A 27,615-nucleotide genomic window follows, 5' to 3' on the forward strand; every position below is an offset into this window, starting at 1 on the left:
TTATAATATAAGTTGTAATAAGTAGGTAGGTACTTAGTGTAATTTAATTAATTGTTTATGATAATTCTAATCAAATTAACTAGCATTAACTTAGTGTTAAGCAATATATTTTACCTACAACCTATAACAATTTGTATGAATGTTAGTATATTTTATTAATAAATAGCTATAAAATTAATCTAATTCTAAATTACATAAGTTAAACATCTATAGATATTCATACTAAGGTAAATATTAGGCACATTAATTTCATAAAGTGATTTCATTTCTGTTGTATTAAATTGACATGGTACTTATTTTCTCTACAAATATAACTACAGTTTTTGTTTCTACACCAAATATGACACCCAAGTAGATGTTTTTTTTAAAAGGTGTAAGCAAATTTACTATGAACTATTTCACTTGTATTTCATCAACTATCTCTTTATATTATAATTTCCCAAATATCGTATCAATTTCAACAAAATTTGACTTTTTTGAGCAATTGACAAGAAACAATTGAAATATTTGAAATTGTTATAATATTATAAAATTGATTTTTATGAACGTTTGAAGTTCAAATTTATTGTATGTGTACATTGCATAATTCATCGGTAAAATAACTATTTCTTAAAAATTAAATCAACCTATTAAAATATTAATAGTAAAATAAATTACTTCATGAAATGTAGGTACCAAGTTATAGGTACTTATAAGCAATAATTTTATAGACCATCTCATTTCAGAATTATTTTTTTCGTATTCAATAGTGTATCATTGAATTCAAATTTAATACTTCTATATCACAATGAACGTACTCAATACTTACGGTAGTCGGCAGTCAATTCGTAAATTAAGATAAGTAATATTACTGAATGTATTGTATAGTATATACCAGCTAGTATACCACAGATATCAATCATTGTGGTATTTACACTATTTTTATTCAACGGATAATGGAACAATGGAAGTGGATGTACATTCTAAGATTAATAAATTACATAAATAATATATAAACCTCTAGGGCTTTTTTTGATGAATACTCAATTACATAACACTAAGATACTCGCAGTCGCGTCATTTTATTAGTACGAGAAATACGCGAAAAATAAAATTAAACACTTGCTAAATGCCTAAATGTAATGAAATATATCAACCAGTGTCGGTCTAGCCCACCCGGCTAACCGGCGTTCGCCGGGGCCTGGGGGCCCTTCGATATTTTTCAATGTTAGGGGCCCATAGCCAATCGTATACGTAATAAAAAATATGTATGTGTTTAAAATTCTAATCGGGTACAACTCAAATAAATATGTAAACGTTGAACATTGATACATGGTAATTATTGTGGTCTGGTGATAAAGATAAACGCAGTATTTAGCTTTAGATCTTCATTAAGCCAGCAATATTTGGATCCTTTAACTTGTTTATTTGAGGAAGATGATATCATTCAATTTATAAACAAAGATAAAGTTATTGATATGTTAGGACCGTCAAGCAATGAATTAAAAAAATTACTTTTTTAATAATTTAATAATTTAATGTTAATTTTTAATTCAAATTTTGTATTTTATTTGTAAAATTGTTAAGTTACAATGTTGGTTTATACTTTTATATTTATAATTATATTGACAAAGGCATTGAAAAAAAGGACCTAATTATTATTATTATTATTATTATTATTATGTTTTTTATGATTAATTATGTAAAAAATAGTTTTGATATTTTATTAAATGACAGTTAAATTTTTTTTCGTTTAAGTTGAAATTAAGTTTGTAGGGGGCCCATTCAAAATTAGTTATCCAGGGGCCCAGTCATGAGCCAGATCGACACTGATATCAACCACAAAATATTACATTAAGGCTACAAAAAAGGGTTGTGGACATTTGACAGAATTTATATTTTATATTGTATATTCATAATAATCATAATATTTCAAATAAATCATAAAATCAGATAATGAAAGTGTTGTGTGTGTGTGTGTGTGTGTGTGTGTGTGTGTGTGTGTGTGGGTGCGTATACCGATCAGCGACAATCATATTAGGCTGTTAATCTATATATTACAGGTCGGGATGATGTAGGTACATGCGGGGCAATTTAAAAAAATATTATTATTTTTTCCCACAGGACGACGCGATTTTTTTTAAAATTTTGTAAATGTATGTTACTTGGTCTATTTTAACAATTGAAAGTTGTCTATTTCTGAAGCGTACTGCGTGTGTTAGATTAACTTTTAACCCCTTTTATGCTAGGGTGTTAATAATATTAGATAAGACACTCAGCTGTACCGAGTACAGTTTACTGTTTACTGTGTATTAAAATAAAATATTAATATAATATATTTTATTTTATCAATGTGTGATATTATTTAAGAGGGTGACTTGAAACGCAAAATTTGGTACCAGGGCCACATACGTAAGACGCATTTTGCATGCCGGCAGAATGAACATCACGGCGCCGTCTATATAGTTCTATATACGCAGTGTCCTTAACTCCTAAGAGAATATGAAGACTGAAGAGTGCGATGTTTATTCTAAACAATATGCTGCAGTGCTCGAATTGGAAAAAAATTGAGGACCGACGCTGGTTTTAGTTCAGAAAACACCGTTTCTTAGCAGATAAATTGTAAAGTAACCCGTTGTGGACTTATGCACAACTTATGACTTAACCTCTGCACATATAGTAAGGTACTATAAAGCTTGTATTTTTATTTTTTCCTCGCTTAATTTAATGAAGGAAGACGATGAAATCTATGAAAAAATGAAAACAGACTACGTCCGCCTGCGACCCCCCCTCACCAATTCGAGCACTGATATGCTGTCGCGCCACGATTGCGGTACGGGCGTACCGGTCAATGTAACTAAATAGTAAATACGAACGTTTTTGTTTATAGCACACTTGCCGTATTCACGTTTAAGTAGGGTGTGAATATTAAAGAGTAGAAGAAATTTTAAATTACTTACAATTGGATTGAATTAACATTTTATCACTAAAAAAACAAACATTGGCGTCATTTAACATATATACACCAATATATATTATATATTATATATAAACAATAATATTATACTATATTGTTTGTGACAAAAAAAAAAAATAATCATACAGACATAATAATTAATTATCATAATATTATAATATTGTTGTATACGATAACGACCAATAAGTATTATCTGCAATATTTTTCACAAATATATGAGTGTCTACAAAAATATTAACACATTTTCCTACAGGAAATAATAACATTATAAATAAGGCTCGTAAGTTGTAGATTTGTATTTTGTATATTATTCTATATGCTTTCAATGTATAGCAGACCGCGACCAAAAAAAGACAACTAAGCAAGAAATATCTAGTTTTTGAAATCAAATTTTACTTTAAACGGAAATTTAATATCGGACAAAAATATAATACCTAATTACATAAAATATAAGAAACATATGATATTTCAAAAAAATAAAATAATTAATTCTTATCAGTGTAAAATATAAATTAAAATAATAGGTACAAGAAATCTGTAGTCTGTAGAGATAAAATATATAACATAATTATTACAATATAATATATAATTATAACTTATAAGTAAATACTAAATAGTAATAAATTATTATTTTGTTATATAATTTGTGGAGAAGGGCTATTTATTTTACCCAAGGCCACAAAATGCCTAAATCAGGCCCTGTATGTTAGGATTATGTATATTTTTAACACAAGTTTGGAAATAACAAAATTTAACGTTTTGAATAGGTACCTATTAAAAACTTATAAGAAAAATAGTAGAATAGAAATTAAAGTAAATTCATAGAGTGCACGTATTAGCAACGTCATATACATACATTATCCAGTGTGAAATTTTCTTTTAAATTTAGTGGTAGTTGCATATTTGGACGGTCATATCGTTTCCGCCAAAATAAAAAAGGTTCAATTTTCATTTCCACCAAATCTATTTCTATTTCTATTATTTAGCTGGAGTTTGAGGACTCCTAGTCTGTAGTAGTGCTATCGACCATCGATGTACCTATGTCGATAAACCATTTAATATTTAAAATATCAGAAGAGATAATTGAAATACCTGCATAATGTAATAAATAAATATAAACTAATTTAACGTGTAGATATATCAATAGTGTCTATGTTATCGACGACGAAATTTCGAGTATTATATAGCTGCATATTACAACATTTAGCCGTAACCGCGTGAACCGTGAATAATATAAGTATTTATTAAATATATTGGAATTTATATATATATATTTTATTTTAATGGAATTCCACGTTTAGGTAAAAAAATGAATGTAATTGATGGATTTAAATTTAATTTTTCGTACAAATCATGCCAAACAAATATTTCACGGTATCGCTGTTTCGTCAAAACTTGTTTCGCAACTGTTTATGTTGATGACGACAATATTTTAATCAGTAAAACAGGTATGTTAAAAAAATATATTTATTTTAATTTTACTTTTTCTTCAATATTTTAAAACTAATTATGTGCTCATTAATTACTTGTACTCTTTTACCAAAACATTAAAATTAATTAAAACATGACATATTTGTAGTTCTTGTTCCTGTAAATCTTAAATTAAATTAAATTAAATTAAAAAATCAGAATTATGAGATCTTTATTATTTCAGAAGATATTGCAATGGGTAAATCCTCACGGGACACTGCTGTAGATATTTGTTGCTTACTTGTATTTTTTTAACTCTATCCCTAGTTTCCCTTGTAATTTACCAATAATTTTATTTATCCTCACGCGTTAAGATAAATGTTTACATTAGGCAACTAAGTTTAACGCGAGTGCAATTTGTAAGTGCAATGAAGTGCACAGGGATAGCAAGTGTGTTAACATGGCTGTATGGATACATTAATTTATATTTATTTTTTTTTAAATAATATTTTAACTCAGTGTTTATATACGTCATATATTTTAATATTTTATGAATTCATAATGCATTAATACATATAAATAATGATTTACAATATTTTTTTATTTATACTTAACACATTAATTAAACATACTTATTTTTTTATTAATTATTGTAGAGTTTGATTATAACGATTGTTATTAACTTATAAATTATAAATATGGATTTGTATAGGTAACAAATTATATAAAATGATAACCATAGAATTGGTAAAAATTGAATAAGTACTTGCGTTATTATTTTTCAAAAGTGTCATAATAATGCTTAGACATGTATAACTGTTTAATGTTTGACCTTATTTATTGCCAGAAACCATCATATAAAACGTCCTAAGAATTACATACTATAAAATATATTCTTAAATATTTTCATATTTCCGATGAGGCGAAACAATTTTATGAACTTATTTTCAAAAATATACACCATAAGAATCGATTAAAGTTCCTTTTCAATAAAAATAAAAAAATGATTGAGTTCTTATTAAATTTTTTGAAATCAAAGATGATTGCAATATAGTTTTATGTTATTATGTAACCATGTAGGTATACTTAGCACAAGCATCTAATTTTTTTTATTTTTAACGATTGAAATTCATTGTAACATAATATGCTTCGTTTGTATATATTATTATAAATCAGAAATTTTGTTTGTTTAACACGTTCGCTGCGTATCATATTTTAGAAGCACCTATCGCGGTGCGTACGCAATCTTCAAAATAAATTTTACATCGACACCATTTGGCGTTGTTAGCACTATAGAATAAATGCACACAATCGATATCAATGGATACTAAGTATAACACGTCTATATTTAAAATATAAAAATAATTATTGTGTTATGAGGATTACGGATCGTCATCGGCTGGGTGTGCCTGATAATAAAATAACATGATAAAAGTAGGTAATAGGGAAGTACGTAAATAGAAAACAAATGGTTGTTTTTAGAAACGGTTTTCAAAATAATGTTTAGCAATTTTTGTAGATAACGCTGACCAAAAATTAGTGCACAGGTTCTAACGCTGACCAAAATATAAGCCCATAAAAATCGGTATATCAGATGACGCCAATTGGAGTTGACCGCACATGGAGAGTACGCTATTGACGCCAATTGGCACGCAGCGAACGTGTTAAGAAATATTTTAATGAATATTAATATTATATGTAAATAAGATACTAATATACTATTGTACACACTACCTACACATTAATATATATTATACACAATATTGAATATGTTATACAATATGTATATGTATGTGTGTACCTACTCTAAAGTAATTATGTGTTAATTATTTACTTAATAAATAAATAAGTAATAGGTACATCATTTCATAAAACTAAGTAATATAAATTTATCATATTAATATATTATGACAGCTGTACTAAAAAAACACTTAGTACCGAGTACTCGCTTTAACTATGATATGTATAACATTGTACGAAGTAATCGTAGAATATTATTTTATTATTCTACAAGCATAATATTCAATACCACCCATCTTTGTATTTTTACTAATGCAATCAATGGCGTATAAAAGGTGGTGACGAGTGGGTAAACCCCCCCCCCATTGGCTTTTTACTTTTTTTGCTTACATTATGCAGTATGCACAATAATATAATATTTTGTCATATTATTATCCATCGAGCTATTGAATTTTGACAATTTTGTTAATACTAAATACCAATATACCATTATAATTTTATTTTATTTTATTTTATTTGTAGCAAAATAATGTTTGTTTAGTCGAAATGGTCAATGACGACTATGTTTATACTTATATTCTTATTATTTATAGAGACAATACTTTATATATAATAATATGTATGTAGGCTCGATTAAAAGGGCTATGCTTTCACTGTGAGCCTGTGTTTAAAATGTTATCAGATATTATCGTTGTTATTAAATTGTGAAAAATGACAACCTATAATGAAATCATTACCGCTACGGCCGCTACGGGTTTAGTTCACCGCGTATACGTAAGTACACTAGTACATAGTACGTAATTACGTTTATTTATTTGAAATCTAAAAAGACACTCGCGGGTTTGTTGAAAATGTGTGAAAATGTATTAGTTAAACGGCTAAATGGCCTGCTAACATTTATGCCAGTTTAAAGAAATATTTAATTACAGCAGAAGTTTTAAACTAACTAGCAAAAAAAAAAAAAAAAGAGAAAACTAAATTTGTTAATTTAATTATTATTTATTTTATTTTTTTATTTTGTTTTTTATTTTTTTTTATTTAATGATGTATCATTTTATAATACAAAAGTTTTAACTTTATGTGGATCATTGGAGTGAATACTCTTCCATATTGTGTTTAATGTGAATTATGAATCAATTCAAATTATATTCATTGTTTCTAATTTGTTCTTATATTTTACTATCAAAGTAAAAAGTTTTGGGAGGGCGGGAGAGTTTTTAATTTCCTCCCCTCTCATTTAGCTTTCTTTTTTTTTTTTTGATCCCCCCTTTCAGAAATCATGTCTATGCCATCGAATGCAGTTAACGGTTAACGTTAACATTTGTATTGTGCTTATAAATATTTTCAATAATTTTCATTATAAGTAATCTAAACGACGCCAAAATCCAAATTATATGTTAACACACAATTACAATAATCAATGATGCAAACATTTTTGAAATTTTCGAAAGCAATACTTTTCAGTTGTTCTTAAAGTTATAGGTATAAAGTACAATGTACATATATTATTATTTATTTAATTTTGAATCATTAAAATTCATGTATATATTATATGAATTGAATATGGATTTTGATTTCAGGCTAATATGAAAATTAAATTAGTAGAACCTCAAGTACAATACAAAATAGATAGTTTCTTTACTTTATTTTAATTAAATTTTAAACATACATATATACATATATAAATTCAAATGTTTTATGATGAAATCAATCGGTTAATAGAATCAAAATTATCCAAACCAATATGATCACATTAAGCGGAACTCACTGTATTTATAAAACGTTTATTTCGTACATTACTCGGGTATTTTACACGTTATCCACGACTGAGTAGGTAAAGTACTTTGATAAAATGTATACGATAAAATACCGATTGTAGATAATTGTTTTTGATGAAACACACGGAATAATATTTAGTACAGTACTAGTTTGTCTTAATACCTACACGTTCTTACGTCTTACCTCGTACATATAGGTTTTTAAAATGAATTCAAGTGAATGATTTTACGAGTGTTTTTACAAAATAGTCAATGAAAAAAATAATAATTCAGTTTATTTATCGGCAGTTAAGTATAATGAAATAATTTCGGAAATTAAAAATGTGAGATCAAGTGGAATAAAAAGTAACAAGGCAAATCGAATTTTGAAAAGGTACGACCTTATTGCTATTGGAGAAGAAAATAAATTAATACTGCCGTTGTTGGAAGGTAATACAAACATTTTGTACTATATTACTAATGAAAATATTTATGATGTGCTACACAATGTATATTTGAGTATTGGACATAGTGAAAAACACCGCATGAAAGCTGAAATTAAAAAAACGTATACAAATATAACACAAGAAGCAGTGTGCCAGTGTCTATTTACTTAAAATTTTGCGAATCATGTTAATCAGAGCAAAAATCTAAAATCAAAGGTCTAGTGATTAAACCAATGGTGTTTTCGGAAATTAATAGTAGGTGCCAAGTAGACCTGATATACAGTCGCAGGAGGCGAAGAGTTCCGGTTTATTATGGTATATTAGAATAACCTTACTAAATTCGTTCAACTAAGACCCTTAAAAACAAAGAGAGCAGAAGAAGTTGCAAAACATCTTATCGACATACTTACGATTATAGTAATACGAATACTTTATCCACAACACACCGGATAATATGTAAATTTATTGGATAATACATATTTAAGGTGGATTATATATACATTAAAATTACTTTGTTCATATGGATAAGGTTCCCATTATCCGGGTAATATGTACATTAACCGTTTTTGGATCTTACCCGTAACATATACATGACTCAGAATACAATTAATTTTGCAAAGGCAGGTTAGGTGTTCGTAGAATGTGCCGTTTTTATTTATATGTTTTCTCATATTGGTCATATATGTTATATACCTAGGTATACCTATATTATATTGGTCCCTAATGTTACGTTTGAAAAATAAGTTGACTTTGGGTTGTTATTTTGTTCATACAATTCTAGTGTATCTTTGAGTAGGTATATAATATCGGTTTTTTTTCCCAAGAATTCATATAAAGTATTTTTCTATATCCAACGGCAAAACCTGAGTTGGGTCAACGATGTTATAATAATACGTTCTCAAATTGGGCCGGTCTTTGGTTATATTTTATCTTAATGTTTTCTTGATGACAAAAGTTATCAAATTTTAAGCCATTTTAAGCACATCTTAAGCTAAATTAAATTAATTGTATAACTATTTTAATAGTTTTATAATTTTTAAATCAGACCGTTACCTTTTTGTAACAAAAACCAAAATTGTTGGTAGACTTTCTAGCAAACTTCCATTTTGTGTTTCCTACAGGTAACGCTAATAGGTTGATTCCAATTCATATACTTTATAAGATACCCCGGGATCCAATTAATGTCGTTTTTTAATTTAAAATATGGGTGGCTTTTCTAAAGGGGGCAAAGGCCCCCAAGACATCTTCCTCTTTATTTTGTCAAATATTTAATCGATTTCCCAGTATGAAAAATAGAAATTTAAATTTTGAATATAAGTAACAACAATTAAGATAATTTAAATGTATAAAATAAATCTTATGACTTTCAAAACTACAATTCTTAATTGTTTTATTTCAGGATATGGACTAAATAAATATATCCTCCATAGTCAGGGTTATATCAAAGGTGAATTTTTAAACATGCTTACAACATTTTTATGCTTAAATTATGTGTATATTCAAATTCTCATTTATACATAGTTTCAAGTTATTAAAAAACAACGTTTTTATTAAAAAAATTATATTTTAAATATTTTTGATCCTTTTTAAGTTTTTTATTTTTTTGAATGACAACATAGTTTTAATTTCATATATTCTAAAGCAGAATATTTTTCTCGAGTATTTTGATTGATAAAAATCGAATTTAGGTGAGTAGTTTATGAGTTATACATATTTAAAGTTTAGACAAGCGGAGTAGTGACAAACATTATGTGGGGTAAACCCGTATCACTTCACTACGCGCATCTAAACTTAAAATACTTATAACTCATAAACTACTATTGCCCTAAATTTCTTAGGACAATAAAAACTCAGAAAATTTTTCTGCTTTGGAATATGAAATTAAAACTATGTTGTCATTCAAAAAAGTAAAAAACTTAAAAAAATATTTAAAATATAACGTTGTTTTTTAACGACTTGAAACTATGTAAAAATCAAAATATGAATATGTGCATAATTTAAGCATAATAATGGAGTAAGCATGCTTAAAAAATCACCTTGTATACTTATTTTTTATTTTATTAATATTATTCAATTAAAAAATAAATTTTTTATTTATCATATGAATAGTAAATACACTGTTAATTTTACACTAAATAATAAAATAATACACTAATTTTTGCTATATTATAATATAAACACTCTCTGACTAATTGTAAGTATTATAGTTTAAATATATACATTCCAAAAAAAATTGCCCCCCCCCAGGCAAAGATTTGTGGCCGCCCCTGATTTGGAACACGAGTACCCACTTCAACGAACATTTTAATTTATGACTATTTTTTAGTGTTCAATACTACCTTAGTTTGAGGCACACACGTACGAGTGTTTTGAATGCATCAACGCCATCAACCCTCGCACGGCCGCACGATGTTAATTTATAACTTATTTAGTGCTGTAAAAATTCTAATAATTTTTTTCCTTATAAGCATGGCGTGTGCACAGAATCAAAATATTCGATACTGTTATTAAATACCCGTATAAAAAAGTAGTGCGTATTTACCCTACAGTACCTTGTACCTACCTATATATTTTGATTATTTGTATTATATTTTGTAATTTTGTGAGAGAAGTATTTCTGTGAGTGAAAGGGTTAATACAAGACTCCTGATGAATTAAAGGAAAGTAAAAAAATATTTCAGATGTCGCGACTATCTTCCTATACCTATTTGATTGTATAATTTCAAATATGACTAAATAATTCTAGTTTAAAAATTTAGTAATGGCAACACCTGTAGATAATTTTTTCAGACTAAATTTTGAACTAAGTATTTAATTAATTTATTATTATAAAGTAGATTATAACAATAATATTTTATGAGAAACGTGTACAGTTAATACTTAATTTCATATTTCTTTAGGGTTTTTTTTTTATTTCTATTAATTCATTGAAAGCTGGGCTATCGCTAAAAACTGTATAATTCATACATCTAATACTTTAAAAGAATTAACCAATGATAATTTAAAGCTTATTTTACAGGAAAATGTTTACAAAAACGTGTATCACTTATCACTTATATAAAATGGCTTTACTATTATCAGTCAGTTCCTCGTGTGAGAGAAACTTCTCTGCTATAGGTACGTCAGATAAAAACACGATTACAAACGTCTAATTTACTATAAGGCCGTAACTGAAAATTAATTTCGGGGGGGGATTCCCCCTTCCCCATAGGTACGGCCATGTGTATCAATATAGATTCAATCCGGTGTCTATCTTGTACATAGAAAAATACGAAACAAAAATTACAGATCGTTCTTAAAAAAATTGCAGATGAACATAAATATATTATGTTATTATAATTATTATAAAAAAAAATGTTTTTATAATGAATATAAAATTTGTATATGGTTTTGTAAAATAAATAATTTTGAAGTTTGTATTTATATTATAAATATTTGCAATTATAGCAAAATATAAATATAGGTGATGCGGGGGCGAACGCCTCTGCGGACCTATGGCCTGTTGTGATTTTAGACAGGATTTATATTATGCGCTTAAAATCTTAAGAATAAAATGTTTTTATGCTTTACAATTTTATCAAAATAATCTTTTATATATATACATAAAATATAAAAATATGATTTTTCTCAAAAATATTTTTAATACAAAAACAGTAACAGTTTATAAGTTATAAAATAGTTAAATTAGTCTTTATTTTTAAAAATTATTGAAATAGTCATATTTAATCTATTTAAGCTATTAAATAGGTAGACAGTTTAATTATATTTTATATGTGTGGCTTCTACATACCGGAATCGAGTTTTCACCAGCCCCTAGTTGGCGTAGTTAATAGTTATATACGTATAAATATAATGCAATAGTTAAATAACAAAAATATAATTGATCCACCTGTAGTAAATATAAATTCTTCATTTTCTTAAATAGTTCGATACACTGATTCAAATTCTCGTTTTGATAAGAGAAGAAAATAACGGAGGTCAAAAATGTTTTTGTATATTTTTATAAAATGTTCAAATTATACTCCAATGTGGAGATTGGTGATGTATTCCTAAAATATATTATTTTGTATAAAATATTAATTTATCTTGAAATGTGTTTTTTTTATGCGTTATAATCAACAATCTTCTTAAATAGATATATATATATATATATTCATTTATTTATAATTATAATTATTAATTTCTGGTCGAGATTAATATATGTAGACGTTGCTTGTTTATTGTCACGGAGGAACATTTTTCGCATGACAAAATATATTTTATCATAATTCTTCGTATCATTACGTGAATTGTTTCTTACAAGAAAAAGAACCAGACCACAGAATAGCCAGAAAGGACACTTTTTGAATTTAACACGGATTCTTATGGGACACAGATTTGCTTCACTTATTGAAATATCAGTGTTGCCTATGGAAAGATATTTCCCATTATTCTATTTTTCTAGCAAGACTGTGATATTCTAAATATTTGAAAGAATTTGTTATTGTTTACAAAAATGTATGCTGCAAATCAGTGTAACCAGACAAAAAGAATTTTACATTTTCGTTGTTTTATGGATACACTGATATTTCAACAAATTGAACAGTATTTTTGAGTTCATCAGCCAGCAGTGTCCCTTTTGGTTATTCTATGACCAGACAAGAACCAATGGTAAATACCATTTTCAGTAACAGAGCCGGTAACATACAACGCTGTCCGCCCTTGGTCAGTGGTCACCAAACGCGGTAATCACGATATTCTTCCAGATATCAGGAACATCCTCCGATTGGCTTTTGTTCATTCATTCTTTGTTTGGTTATATGAAGTACAACACTATCTACGCATTTAGTTTATTTGTTTAACCACGTTATTGCCTGCCTATTGGTCGCGCAGTAACTGTAAGTGTCATTAAATTATATAATCAAATTAATAATAATTTAATTATCTCATACTATAAGGTTCTTTGTACTGATTCGATTTCGCGCATGCCCTAGTTCTTGCGTTTTAACGTTTTCGGCGTTGTATACGCCGCATTTTTTTATCGGTGTTTTTCAGTATCTGTTGTTGTTTTATTTTGTTTGCAGTGTTCGCCAAACTCGTTTTTTCAGACCAGGTGTCCAGGAACAACATTAATCCGAATACTGCGGTGATTATAATAATATTATGTTGATTGTAATTCGTCTGTAATGGGTTAAAATGTTTGTATTGCATTGATATTATACAGTGATTGTTCTCACATCAACGCATCACGGATTCAACGCAAACGATGGAAGTATTAAAAACGCATAGAATCCTATTTCCTTCTGGATTGGATCGCAAAGATGTGAAGGGAGGATGGATTGACGGCACTCGGTACGTATGGTTCACGTACGGAGCCAACATCGATCTCTATTCAACGGAAACTAGGTCTGTTGAGTCTTCCAGATCGTTCAATGATGTTCAAACTGATAAATCGTTAAAGGTAAGAACATTTATATGTTATTAAATTATTGACGCTATTATATGGTCAACTGCATTGCGAGTTTGTGGTGTTCATGGTTGGTTTGTATTGTAGTATAGGTACTTTCTGTAGTGGAGTTTAAACATAAGGAGGATAATTTTTTGATTGTTGACAATTTCAAGTTTTTTATTCTTTTCTTAAAAACCGTACCGACAACACTTAGCTTCCAGGTACGCCTTACAATGGGCTTACACATATTTCATACTATGTTTGCTGTGACTGATTAAAATGTAAAATGACAGTGCTATTGAATACTGTCAAATGATTTGAATAGATTAAACAAAAATAATTTAATCTTAGAACTCGGCTACTTATATTATTATTTTAGGTTCAATACTTATAAGGTGTTCATCATTATTTATTAGAAATAAAAAAGTAAATACATAAAAAAACATAAATTCATATTAGCATGTAATAATGCAGATATTTCTATAGATTGACCAGCCAATTAACTTATCAAATTGCCCATATTTTTATGCATAACATTAATAACACTCATTGTATTATTTATATCATTTTTCATATAAGTGACTGTTGTGAAAATATATTTCTGATAATCTATAAGAATAATTTGTTTATTAACTACTTGAATATAAAATATAAGATAAAATAAGAGGTTAGTACATTAGTGATAGTGTAGAAGATACACCAGTTGTAGATAAGATAAAAGATGCATTTTATTTAGCACTACTACTGTAGTTAATGAATGCTAATCGATAATTAAACTTAAAGTACTTATAAGACTATTAATACTTTTAAATAAGTTGTATTTTTAGTTTTATAAGTACTTTAGTAATAATTTAATAACATAGCATTATTTAAAATAAATACCCAAAATTAGTTGAAAATAAAAAATACTTTTATCTAAATTTAATTTAATTACTGGGGTTCTAGATTAATAAAAACAAAGACCAATTGAAATATACTTTAAAAACAATTTATATGGTCTGGGTATTTATAAAATTTGATATTAACTGTATAATCAAATTAAGATAGTTAAAAAGTGTACTTCATTTGAGAAGAGAATGCAATTTGAACACACATGAAATTATGTTGCTCTTGCATCTTGAGGTTTAATCTTGTTATTTTTTATAAACTACTCTTCTACAATATACATTAATATTTTTAATGCTCAATTTAAGGCATTAAGGAATTATAAATGTAAATAAACCAAACTTAAAATATTATAACTATAAAAAAGAGAAAAAATATTTTTATATTTTTGACATACCTAATGAGTGATATCAATAAAAGAATTACCTAGTATACTCAGTGGCATGGCCAGGGGAGAGGTTAGGGGTTAGTATCCCCAATTTACTTTTTTTTTCGCTAACTTTCAGAAAATAAATTATTGGAGAATAGATTTGTTATAAAGACATTACTTTTGATTATTAGTAATAAGTTATTGCTTATAAATTATATTTATTATAATATATAAATTTAATTATAATTATATATACTTTATGTTCTCTCATTCACTGCATAAATCATCTATTCATTTGATAAAAATAATTGAATATTTTTACTAATCGAGAGAATCAAAAAAATTACTCGAAATATAACTATAGATTATTATAGTAAATAAATTATTTTATTTTATTTTATTATTTGTTGGTGTACTTGTAATATTATTATTAATTATAATTTATAGTTCATAATTCAAAACCATCGAGCAATTCAATAGTTAATACTTGTTATAGTCCTAATTTAGTTAGAATATATTGTATGATTATTATTCATTATTGTTTAATAGTCTCATATTTAAATTGTTAATAATACTTTTAATTAATTAGTTTTTATTGTTACATACCTACTAATTTAATATTATTACATAAAGGGATATTTTTAAAACATAATTTGTTTCATAGTTTTGACTGTTTCAGCATCTAATAATCAGTTATCACCAATGATAGTTTTTAAAGAACCAATTACTCTAATAGCTCTTTTAATTTTTTTATTAGCTTGTATTAATGTTGCACTGTGACTATAAATCTAAAGACAGTTGAGATAATTCAGACAACACATCACACATAAGTGCCAAGTCTGAAAGAAATTGTTAACTTTCTAACCGTTAATAAAGACCTTTATACTTGGATGTAGTTTTTTGATCATAACACTTATTCTGAGAAGCTTCTTTAGTTGGATATATCTTCCAAATTACTTTTACTGTTTTATAGCCATTAGCTACCAAACAAACATCGGTATTCGATCAATTTTAAAAATATTTCATTTTAACTTTTACAATTTTAATTTTATAGACGATAGACTGTACAAAGAATATAATGTGTCAAGAAAATGTTGGGAATTATACCCCGCTGTAATATCTTTTAATATATCATAAACTGCCGATTTTAACCTATGATTAATACAATGTCAACTAAATAATATTGAACATTTTTCTTTTAAATGTGCAACAAGTCCATTAGTTTTTCCTAAAAGAACACTAACACTGGCTTCATTTGTGACAAATGATATCCAATATTCTTCTAAATAAATATCAGTAAATCTATGTTTATTTAAACATTCAAGTAGTTGGTCTATGATGTTTATAGATGTTTGATTTTTCAATTCAATTAAAACCAAAAATATAAAACCTGGTAAATTATATTATGATATCGAAGCTTTGTGATAAATTAGTATACCAGATAATGAACTATTTGTAGTTCATTCATCTAATAATATAAAAATCATTGAATTGGTTTCTATACAATTTTTACAATTTTATTTCTCATTTTAGTAGTTAAATGATCAATAATTGAAGTACTTGAATATCTCAAATGTAATATTTGGCCTAATTTAACATTTGTTGTCATTCTACAAGATCTAAATTTTCATCAGACGGCCGGTTACTTGTTGCAATAAAATACACAGTATGGAAATTTTTTTTGTAGATTAATAATGTTTAGAAGTTGAAATTTCAAATAATGTACTGAGTTTACTATGCGTTTTTTTTTTTTTTGAAATATTTAAAACAAAGTTGTATGCTTTAGATCTATTGTGTCTTAAAGTACTTAAAGGAATAACCAATTTAGAATTTATAGTTTATTTGATTCCATTCAAATAAAAGTTCAACACCTTGAATTTTACATGTTTTTAATTAACCGAAATTAAACTACTTTTTAGCTACTTTACACGCCCTTATCTACCTGAAGGGTTTGCTCTCAATGGGTTTTTTAATCTAATTTAATTTATAATTTTAAAGGCTCTCTTTTCGATTTTGTGTTTACCAACTTAAACCATCTTACAACTGAAATTTCCCCTGAACCTCTTGTACCACGCGACTCCTTTCATCCTACATTATAAATCTGTTTCAATTTATCTCATTCTATTTCTTTTTGATAGTTTACATTCATTTTTTTACTTCAAAAAGGTAATTATAGTAAAATTTGATGTTGACCTTTTTTACAGCTTGATTTAAATACTGCAGTTTACTCATTCTACGGTGCACTGCATTATTCAATCTTAAACTATACTTCCACATGGTATTTTGCTAAATCTACTTTTCCTTCTTGGGTTACTAAAAAACTTAGATATTTTATTCCTAAATAATAAAGCACATTCTCATTCTAAATCTACACGTGATCCACTCAATTACATGAAATTTTTACTACTATGCGCCAAGTATAAATTCTTATCTAAGCAGTAACATTTTAGAAATTATTTTTCTAATACTCTAATTCAAATCCAAAACTACACTTAAATAAAAGTTATTAGCCTTTAATGTTTTTTAAAAGTCTTAAAAAAAAATCTTGTGCAAAGTGTGCTATAGATAATGTCAGTCTTATTATTAATAAAATTCTTATTGTTTGTGTTCATAAAATGTATATCCATTCATCATATTATTTCTAATAAACTGAAAAATATAATTAATTTATTAACTACTTAAACAAAAGCTAAGAAAAATAAGAAAATAATTCATAATATGATAATTCCAAAAGATTTATCTTCTAATATGGCTATAGATTGGAAATACGGTTCTATAACACATGTTGATGTTGAAGCAATTGTTCGACAAATCACTATTAATTTTTTTTTTTTTTTTAATTTTTTAACAGTATACATAATAAATTCCTTCAAAAACTAACATTTTAAATATCTAATTTTTTTTAATGTTTATGTCTAAATTGTATTACATGTATTAAATTTTAATGAATAGTCAGCATTCTATGATTAATATTTAATAGTAGATATAAAATATATACATATTAGACTTTTAGACCTATATTATATGTATTATTTTGCGCTTATTTTTATTGATTGTGAAAGTTTTCAAATCAACTATGTTATTTATAGGTTAACATCATCATACATTTATAAGTTTTATACTTAAGATTCTGTTCATTAAACATAATAACTTCTCAAATAAGATTGTACCATAGCTGGCTGTGGAAAAAATAGATAAATTGATGTGATACACTTGTATACCTAATTAATTTTTTGTATTTTATTTTTCAGATAACCTTTGTGAAAGAAGTACAAAGTGAGAAAATTATTGATTTATTATTGGTTGGATGTTCGTTTAAATCTTCTGGCATATTGTTTGTATGTCAATTACCAAAATTAACCACAATTTGTTGTATTGCTTTACCAAATCCAGTATGTAGTTGACATTATTAAATTAAATCTTTAGTTGTTTAACTAAATAAAAGGTATTCATATTAATTAATTTAGGTATCATATATTTCAACAATACTAAATAAATCACTTCCTAACGATCAACTCTGTAATGAATTAAAAATAATGTCTACTATATTGTTAGTTGGTATGGCAACAGGAGAAGTTTATGCAATTGATTTAAAAGAACATTACATTAAAAACCGTATGTTAACCAAGTATATTATAAAACATTATAAAAATATTTTTTATAAATTAATTTTTTATAGAATTGAAAACAAATAAAATTGTTATAAATGAATTAAAGCCTGGTCAATTATTCATTATAAAGAATAATGATGACTTCCAAAAAGCTTATCAAATTACTAATGGCGCTGATTGTCATTTAGCAATGTTTTTAAATGGTAAAATTACAGTTCAAAAGATAAAATTTAAACAGCTTATTAATCATCATGTTTCATTTTAGAAACTTTCTATATGGATTATAAAAAACACTACTGTGACAAATTAGACTTCACCGTATCTAGTTTGTTGTATAATGAAAAAATCAATGCTGTTGTCATTGGATATTCTACGGGTTATTTACAAGTATGGGATTGTAAAGTTACGCAGTCGTAAGTATTTGATCATTAAGCTTACAAAATACATATTGTGTAAATGCTATGTTTATATTTTGTTAAAATTGTTATTATTTTATTTAGATATATATTAAAACATCTTAAATATGATATACCAATAACCCACATTACTTTTCTCGAACCATCTTATGACCCAAACAATCTATGTTATCTTTGGGTGATTCAATCAGATAATTCTAGACTTCCAAATGCAACAATGATAGCTCTAACATATGAACAGAGAATTATGATGTCAAATGGATGCTTGTCATATAAAGTGAGTTTAATTTTAGAAATTTAGAAATTAAATCATTTTGTTATAAAATATTGTTGTGTTTCTTATAAAGGTATATAAAGAAAATTGTATAAAATTAGAAATGTCTCTATGGAAAGAAGCTGGAATTGGTCGATGTATATCTGCATTAACTTTATGTAATGACACCTTGGTCAGAAATGTTACTGGTAATTCAATTTCATGTAAGATAATACAGTATTAAATTAGTTATTTTATTTTTATTATACTTGGCATCTTTGAATATTTTATAGATATGAATGAACGTTCTAAAATTAAATTATTTGCTATGTTAATGGAAATTCGTAAAAATGTAAATGCCAGCTCAGAATCTTACATTTTTTTGTTTGATATTAACCAGTGGTATAAAGCCCAGATGCCATCAAATATAGATCATCTTAAAGTATTAAATTCTTTTGCTAGTTTTGTGAAATTGCCTCATAATACTAGTTATTTAGATTTAAATATTTCTGACAAAACATTACGCCCATTCAGTTACAATTTTATTAATAATGTTGAAGAACTCTATAATCCATCTTCAATATATTTTGGTAACAATACAACAGTACTTGATGATAGCTTTTTGTTCTGTATGTATACTTTTAAATTTTTTTTTCCAGAATGCGATTGTTTATTAGACAATGAAATAGTTAAAATTAAACATGCTGGTGTTCAACAAGAAATTTTGGATGAATTACACTTAAACAAATGGAAGTTGTTAGAAAATCCAAGTTTAATATTTAGCCAGTGTTTACAAACAAATTTAAAACCATTCTTTTGGGATAAGACTGATGATTATGTGAATTACAGCTTGGTATGAAATAAAATATTGTATTAATTTTTTTCATTCAAAATCTATGTACTTTGATCTGCTTATAATCTATTATAAATCCATAGTTAATTGATTAATTAATATTTCAGCTTGATAAAGTACATTTTTTAATAGCTGTTATAGTAGAAAATGAGATTATGTCAGTTCTTAATGCATATGCTGAAGAATGTAAAAATGGAACCAATGTTTCTTATGAATCAATATCTTTATTAATGCAATGTCTTTGGAATCACTTTACGCTTGTCAACAAATATACTGATCAATTATGTAATTATATATTTTTCCAATATGATTGTTTTCATTATTATTAATTTAAACTATGTTTAGGTGTTTCTTTATTTGACTACTCCGGTGAGCTGTTTTGCAATAACAATGAAAATATGTTACACAAATGTTTGTCTCAAATGTTGCATGTAGTACATTTTTACGAAAGTATGCATTCTGCAGACAGTATTCAAATATTAAATGGTAATATAAGTGAAAATATTGTTTCATTATAAATACTTATATTCAACTAGTCGAATAGTTAAATAAGGTTTATCAGAAAATATTTTGTAAATACTTTTTAATACAGATTTTTCTATAAAATGATAACTTATTTACAATATAAGAATTACAAAATTTTGATTTTTTTAAATTATTACATTTTATAAATGGTTGACTCACATAATTATAAACTATAATGCAGAATATTCATATCATATAAAAAAAGCCTTAGGCATATGGTCTTAACGACGACAATAACTTACTTCTTAGTGATGCCCAGTTATCTTTTTGATATTAATTTAAATAAATTTAAAAAAAAACTGTGGCTTATGTATGCCTTGTGGAAATTTTACTTATTTCAACAACCACCTAAAATTTTTTTTGCTAATTAAGCAATTTTTGAGTGTGGCAAACTGACAGAAACAAAAGTTATCAAAAAACCATTTATTTAGGGATTTAGTCTAGAATTTTCTGAAAATCAATTGCCATCCTAAGTTATTCTTATATAATACTGAATGTAGTTATAAATTTAATATTAAATCAGAAAATTAACTAACTTTTCAATTTCAGTTGACTTGATGAATCGAGAGAAAAAAATGAAGTGTGTCATTCAATATTTTCAGTCTCTTATTTATTTTATTAACTATAAACTCTTACCAAAACAAATGGAAGGAGATTCTATGTGTCAAATTCTTCAATTTAATTTCTCATTTCTTATACAATATTCCAATAATCGGTTAGTGGTTAATTATTTAAGAATGTACAATGTATTAATTAATTTTTAAATATTTAGTCGAATGGAATTTGGAGATTTACCTCTTTACCTTATTGACGCTGTTGTCACCAATGATCTTAAAAGATATAAATTTATCGAACAATGGCAACAGGAATTTAATAATGAGTGTAAAGGCTTATATCCGCCTTCCAATATCCAAGATCTATTAATGATTAATTTGAACACTGAACTTTCGCAAGTTGTCAAAAACTTCATTATAACTTACTTTTTGATTGATGCCTATTATTTGCAAAAGTAAGTTTTAACATTATAAAATTATTTAATTTACTAAAAATATATGATTTATTTTAGAATGAATGAAATAATGACAAATGTTTTGAATGACATATCTAAGAAAAATGATAGATTATACAAACTTTGTGGTGCCACCTGGTTTTTAGATCATGACATGTTTGAAGTAAATATTATTTTAGTCGTTTATTTTATTTTGAATAGATAATTATTTTTTAATATATTTTATTTGTATAGAATGCTATGCTTATCTTTATCAATTATAATAAATGGTTGATTGATGATGATTCTTGGAATTGGTACCATTGGAATGTTCTGAAACTACTAGTATTTAAAGAACAGTATTATTGGGCAAAAAATTACATAGATCTCTTTGAAATCAAATTAGTCAATCTTGATGATCATAAGTAAGAATTTTTTTACCTTAATATAATTTGTTTAAAAAAATATAAAAATATTAAATTGAATTTCTACATTTTTGATATTAAATATGTATTATACTATCATAAGTATACAAATGATTAAATCTCAATTTTGCAAACTATTTAATTATATTTAAATTAGTTATAAGTTCATATTACAATTATTAATATACAGGTTATAAATTATATTTTTCTAAAAATGTATTTATCTATCTTAGTTTACATTAGTAGTTTGAAGTTATTGCTTAGTTAAAAATATTTTATTAAATATTATCCAGCTCATATTATTCTGAATATGTATATTATAAGCAAAGGCACTGCTTTGTGTGTGCAGGTATGTTGAAACTGCAATTTTAGATATGGGTTTGACTTATATTACATATTTTCATTTCTATTTTCTACTGCAGCCTGTGATTGGTAGGAAGCAGATCGTCAATTATATAATACTATAATATACTTAAATGAATAAAATATTAAGCTTGAAAGTAATAATATACTATATATTGTGTTTTATCATATTATATTTAATTTGCAATTTTGTAAAACCTATGAATAGGTATTATATTTAAAACCACCAGCACCCATAAAATGCCACCGTGAACAATTAATAAATTAAAAATTTATGAATAATTATATTTTAGATTTTATGTTAACTTGCACATAATGAGTAAAAATTGTTTTGAAGCTCTGGATTATATGCATTCAAGAGGAGATATGAATGAAAAAAATATTTTATTTGAATATATTTTTGATCGTAAGATATATACAATTTATTTATTGACTTATATGTTATTATTATTAACTTGAAGTAAATTTCTTAATTTTAGAATGCAGAAATACTAACCAATTGCAAAAAATATTTAATTATCCTTTTGACGAAGACGAAAAGATCTTATTTTTTTCTTGTTTACAAAAATTTGATGACACTACATCAATTCAATTTAAATTTTTAATTGAAGAGAAGAGGTAAATTGAATTATAAATTAAAAATATTAGATTTATAACGTACATTGCAATAAGAATCTATGTTTCTCTTAAGTGTGTTTTAATTTAGTTCAGTAAGAATTGGGAACAAAATATAGAAATAAATACATTTACTAAGTTCTATAATATTTTACCTGGTGCTAAGTTTTTATATTGCTTCTTAAATAATAAGTAGTATAAAAAATACAATTATACAAACCACTTACTATTCTGAACATAAAATATAGCATAGAACAACTTTATTTTTAAGTTAAAAAAATAAAAATAGAAAATATTTTGGAGAATTATATTCTTACTGAAGTCTGGATGGGCGACACTAAATTTCCGCTCAATATACCTTTCTTCCTACCTGATTCCGCACATTTTCATAATAAAAAATATTTTTTTTATTTAATCCAAATTTAACATGATTCCGCATAAAAATTGTTGCAATGTTGCCAGTTATAAAGAAAAATAATTATAGTAATAATATTAAACAAATTATTAAAAATAAATTTTATAGAAAAATATATTTCAATTCTGTTATAAATAATATTTTGGTTTGGTTTTTACGCATAAATATTAAATTATATATACTCTATTGTTGAAGTAAAAATAAAATAATACAAAAATAATCAAATTAGTTAAAATAAATATTTAAAATAAGTAGTAAATTACAATATTTTTCCTTGATATCGAGGACCAACTTGTGATAAAAATTGAATGATATCAATTTGATTTGTTTCATACTTACTATATGCATTTATGGTGAATTCCATACGTTCTATTTCTTCCAATCGTATTAAATAATTCATCTGATTTTAGTTTCAGTTTCCGACTGAAATTCCATCAATACTATTATAACTAAATAAATATGTAAATGAGGGTGATCAAATTGGCCATTATATGTGTGATGAAAGCTTTCAGAACCATTAGTTGTCCTATAAAAAGTATAAATAACTATTTTAATTATGATATATTTTTCTTTTTAATAAAAAATTAATTTTACCTTGGATTCATTGAAAGCTTTTCTGCTCACAATTCTGATGGAAATAAGCATTCATCTTCAATGTAATTCTTCAAAATATAGTCTGAACTAATATTCTACAGCATTGTTGGGGCGAATACTTATAAGTTCAATGAATGCTTCATTTACTTCATGACATTCAAAGAAAGGTAAAGCGAAAAATTGCTTCAACCCCTTTCCGAGTTTATCATTTGAATCCATATATGGTACTCTTAAACCAGATTCACTTTGAATCTAAAAAAAAATATTTATAAAATAATTAAATAAATATATAAATATATAATAATATTGTTACTAACCTTAAGCCACCAAGATTGCCTTAAGTGAAATCTGCAAGCAATTATTTTTACATTCGGGAAAACAGATAGAACTGTCTTATGTGCACTAATTTCAAAGTCCTGATGTATTATTTTTATCTTTAATATTTTATCTCTGAATTTTGTCTTTAAAAAATATATATACTAGTAAATAAAATACATTTTTATAACTATGTATTGTGTACAGCTGTAAAAAGTACTTAGGTGAATAGTCAAATGTTCAAAATGTATAGTTATTTATTTCAATATTTAACTGAATATTCTAATGTTAGTTTTTTTGCTCTTAAAAGTATTTTAAGCAGAGCCGTGTCTAACGGATGACAAAGGGAGGCAATTGCACCGGCATCATAGTTCTCATATGTTAAGAATGGTGTCAAATATTTTTATTAGCAATAACCTATTGTAATTTGGAAAATTAATTTGCCCGCAGCGTCTTTAACTCTTAATCGGTCACAGATTTTAAGTACAAAATGTTAATAGTGTGTTATATTTTGACCTAATGAGACTTATAGCTGCTAATAATAAAAATGCTTTTAGGTAAATAAGTTTGGAAACCTCAGTTCAAAATTTTTAATGTGGCAACATAATTATATTTAAAATATTAAAAATTAAGGATATGTTATGGATGGTATTCTTTATACTTTTCATCAAATAATAAATAATTATATTTAATTTAAAAAAATAATAAATAATAATTATAGTTTAATTTTATATTAATTCATTTAGATATTCAGAAGCTCTTGAAGTATCCAAGTTAATTGGCGAAACAAAAAATTTTAATATTACATCTGTTTTGGTAGACGGATTTACAGATATTATACCTTCAACTAACAGAACAGAATTCAACAAAAAAATATATTTGGATGAAGGTAAATTAAATTATTTTTTTTATAATTATGGTATTTAAAAAATATGTATTTTCATATTACTATACTATTTTTATAACTATTACTATTAATATTAATTTTTATGATTTTTGACCATTGCAGAAATCAATAACTTGTTTATGAAAGATGATCTTTTTAATATCAAAAACACAAATGATATTGGACATAATAAATCCTTTCAAATGTATGTAATATGATTTTATTAATTGAACATAATAATTTAATTTAATTTATTAAATATACAAGATATTTTAAACTTTAAAATTGTATTTGTATATTTTTTTAAAAACATTTGAAATTATTAATCAGTTTAAAATTAATTTTACAATGTAAATTGTAAAATGCAAATTTATCACACAATTATTTGTAGTTCTGCTGTTCTTACATATTTAAAACAAATTTCAATACTGCATCTTTTATATTCTACTATAAAAACATAAAAGGCTTACAATGTAATCATCATTTATATAACCACTCAAAAATTATTCATCATACCAAATTTGTAATATTTCTAACTTCAAATACTTATACTTCATTATTAGCAATGTGATAATCAAATTTTTCTAAACTATGTTGTTTCACTTATACTTCACTTTCTTAACTAACTATATTTTTAAGAATTAAAAACTAAAAAGAAACATTAAACTCTTTAAAATAAATTACCAATACTTTATAATTTTGAAATAAATAAAATACTGATTACAATTATATATTGCTTATATTTAATTTTTTATATTCATTGGGTTATTACTTAAGTTATGCATTTTTTTTATTGTTACAGTAATCTTAATAATCCAGATGTCAAGTATAATGATGAAGCTATAGATAAATTAAGAAGACCAAAAATCATACTCGATGAAAATATTGATAAAAGTAATTTAGTAGAACTAGATATTGCACTCAAAAGTGAAGGCAATTTAGAAAAACCAGATGATGACATATTTGATAAAGAAAGTGTTGATAATAAATCTGAAAAGCCGAGTGAAGACTATTTAGAAAATGAAGATATTAATATTATTACAGAAATATTAGTGGAATCAATTAAAAAAGACAAAAATAGAAACAATGAATGTGATTTAAAAGAAGTCGACATACTTTGTGAGGAAATTGTGGACAATACTTTTGATAGCTTCGCTGTAGAGAATCGTTCAAATAATAATAATCAGGTATACGAAGAAGAAAATGAAAATACTTTTGGTAATATAATCAATGGCAACAAAACTTCTTTTATGGTTAAAGAATATCATGTTACTAAATTATTAAAAAATAAAGATAAAAATTCAAGTGCGTCTAATTATTTACTAGGCATTGAAAATCATAAAGATGATTTATGTAATGGCCCAAATGAATTTAATCCTATACCTGAATATAATTTAAATTATCATAATATGATTGGAGATAATGAAATTCACCCAATATCAATTTCTATTAGTGAATCGCTTTGGGAAAATTTTAATTTAGAAGCGCAAGCTAAAAAAAATGGAACCCAAGATTCAGCTGTAGATAATCATGAAGAAATAGTTATTGATGAGATATCAGAAAAAAATGAATCATCTTGTGTTTATAAAAATGTGAAAGATGAAAAAAAATCCTTAAATAGCGTAAAAATAAAAACGAGTGAACTAATACAAGCTTTAACTAATGAAGAAACCTATTTTTCATTCAATAAAAATTCTATGAAATCTAATAAAGATAATGATAATTTATATTATCAAGAAATTAAAGAATCTAATGACATTGCACTTGATGAAGAATTTAATGCAAAAATTTTAGAATTTGAAAAAAGTATATGCACCTTTGAAAATAACAAGTTAAAAAAAAACTATCCTTCATCATCATCATTTGTTCTACCTAACAAATCGAAAATAAATAAAGAATTTCTTCATAGTGATGTCAAAAAAAATGAGCCACCGATTCCCTTTGTTGGCACCAAAATGATAACAAGATCGAGATCAAAACAAGCCAAAGTTGAAAGTATTTCTTCAAGTACTCCCTCATCCACTTCTAAAATTATTGAAGATTGTTTAGACAATAAATCAAAAAAGAGATCAAAATGTCAGAAAAAAAATGCGAAAAAAAAGTGTGTTGGTAAACCACGAAAAAACTATTCTCCTGCATCATCAAAGCATAACAAATCGAAAATAAATAAAGAATTTCTTCATAGTGATGTCAAAAAAAATGAGCCACCGATTCCCTTTGTTGGCACCAAAATGATAACAAGATCGAGATCAAAACAAGCCAAAGTTGAAAGTATTTCTTCAAGTACTCCCTCATCCACTTCTAAAATTATTGAAGATTGTTTAGACAATAAATCAAAAAAGAGATCAAAATGTCAGAAAAAAA

General features: G+C 25.7%; 1 protein-coding gene across 1 annotated transcript; it reads left to right on the forward strand.

Annotated features, from left to right (window-relative positions):
• Nucleotides 1-8,189: 8,189 nt before the first annotated feature.
• On the forward strand, nucleotides 8,190-27,045 carry LOC113555679 (protein ELYS-like). Its single transcript, XM_026960172.1, has 23 exons — nucleotides 8,190-8,313; nucleotides 13,373-13,434; nucleotides 13,513-13,749; nucleotides 18,244-18,384; nucleotides 18,460-18,607; nucleotides 18,672-18,806; nucleotides 18,869-19,016; nucleotides 19,104-19,296; nucleotides 19,367-19,497; nucleotides 19,582-19,862; nucleotides 19,932-20,125; nucleotides 20,233-20,410; nucleotides 20,471-20,611; nucleotides 21,200-21,365; nucleotides 21,423-21,659; nucleotides 21,717-21,822; nucleotides 21,894-22,063; nucleotides 22,720-22,832; nucleotides 22,906-23,044; nucleotides 25,112-25,254; nucleotides 25,375-25,456; nucleotides 26,054-26,903; nucleotides 26,989-27,045. Exons 3-23 carry the CDS (start codon nucleotides 13,555-13,557, stop codon nucleotides 27,043-27,045), a joined length of 3,948 nt encoding a protein of 1,315 aa, XP_026815973.1. The 5' UTR covers nucleotides 8,190-8,313; nucleotides 13,373-13,434; nucleotides 13,513-13,554.
• Nucleotides 27,046-27,615: the final 570 nt, after the last annotated feature.

The sequence above is a fragment of the Rhopalosiphum maidis genome, chromosome 3 (genome assembly GCF_003676215.2).
Source record: "Rhopalosiphum maidis isolate BTI-1 chromosome 3, ASM367621v3, whole genome shotgun sequence".
NCBI lineage: Eukaryota > Metazoa > Arthropoda > Insecta > Hemiptera > Aphididae > Rhopalosiphum > Rhopalosiphum maidis.

Bases quoted from the DNA above. Each gene is read 5' to 3' on its own strand.
- LOC113555679 (XM_026960172.1), top strand. From the start codon at position 13,555: ATGGAAGTATTAAAAACGCATAGAATCCTATTTCCTTCTGGATTGGAT. The intron at 20,126-20,232 runs GTATGAAATAAA...TTAATATTTCAG, and splicing joins ATTATGTGAATTACAGCTTG to CTTGATAAAGTACATTTTTT. The intron at 21,366-21,422 runs GTTAGTGGTTAA...TTAAATATTTAG, and splicing joins ATACAATATTCCAATAATCG to TCGAATGGAATTTGGAGATT.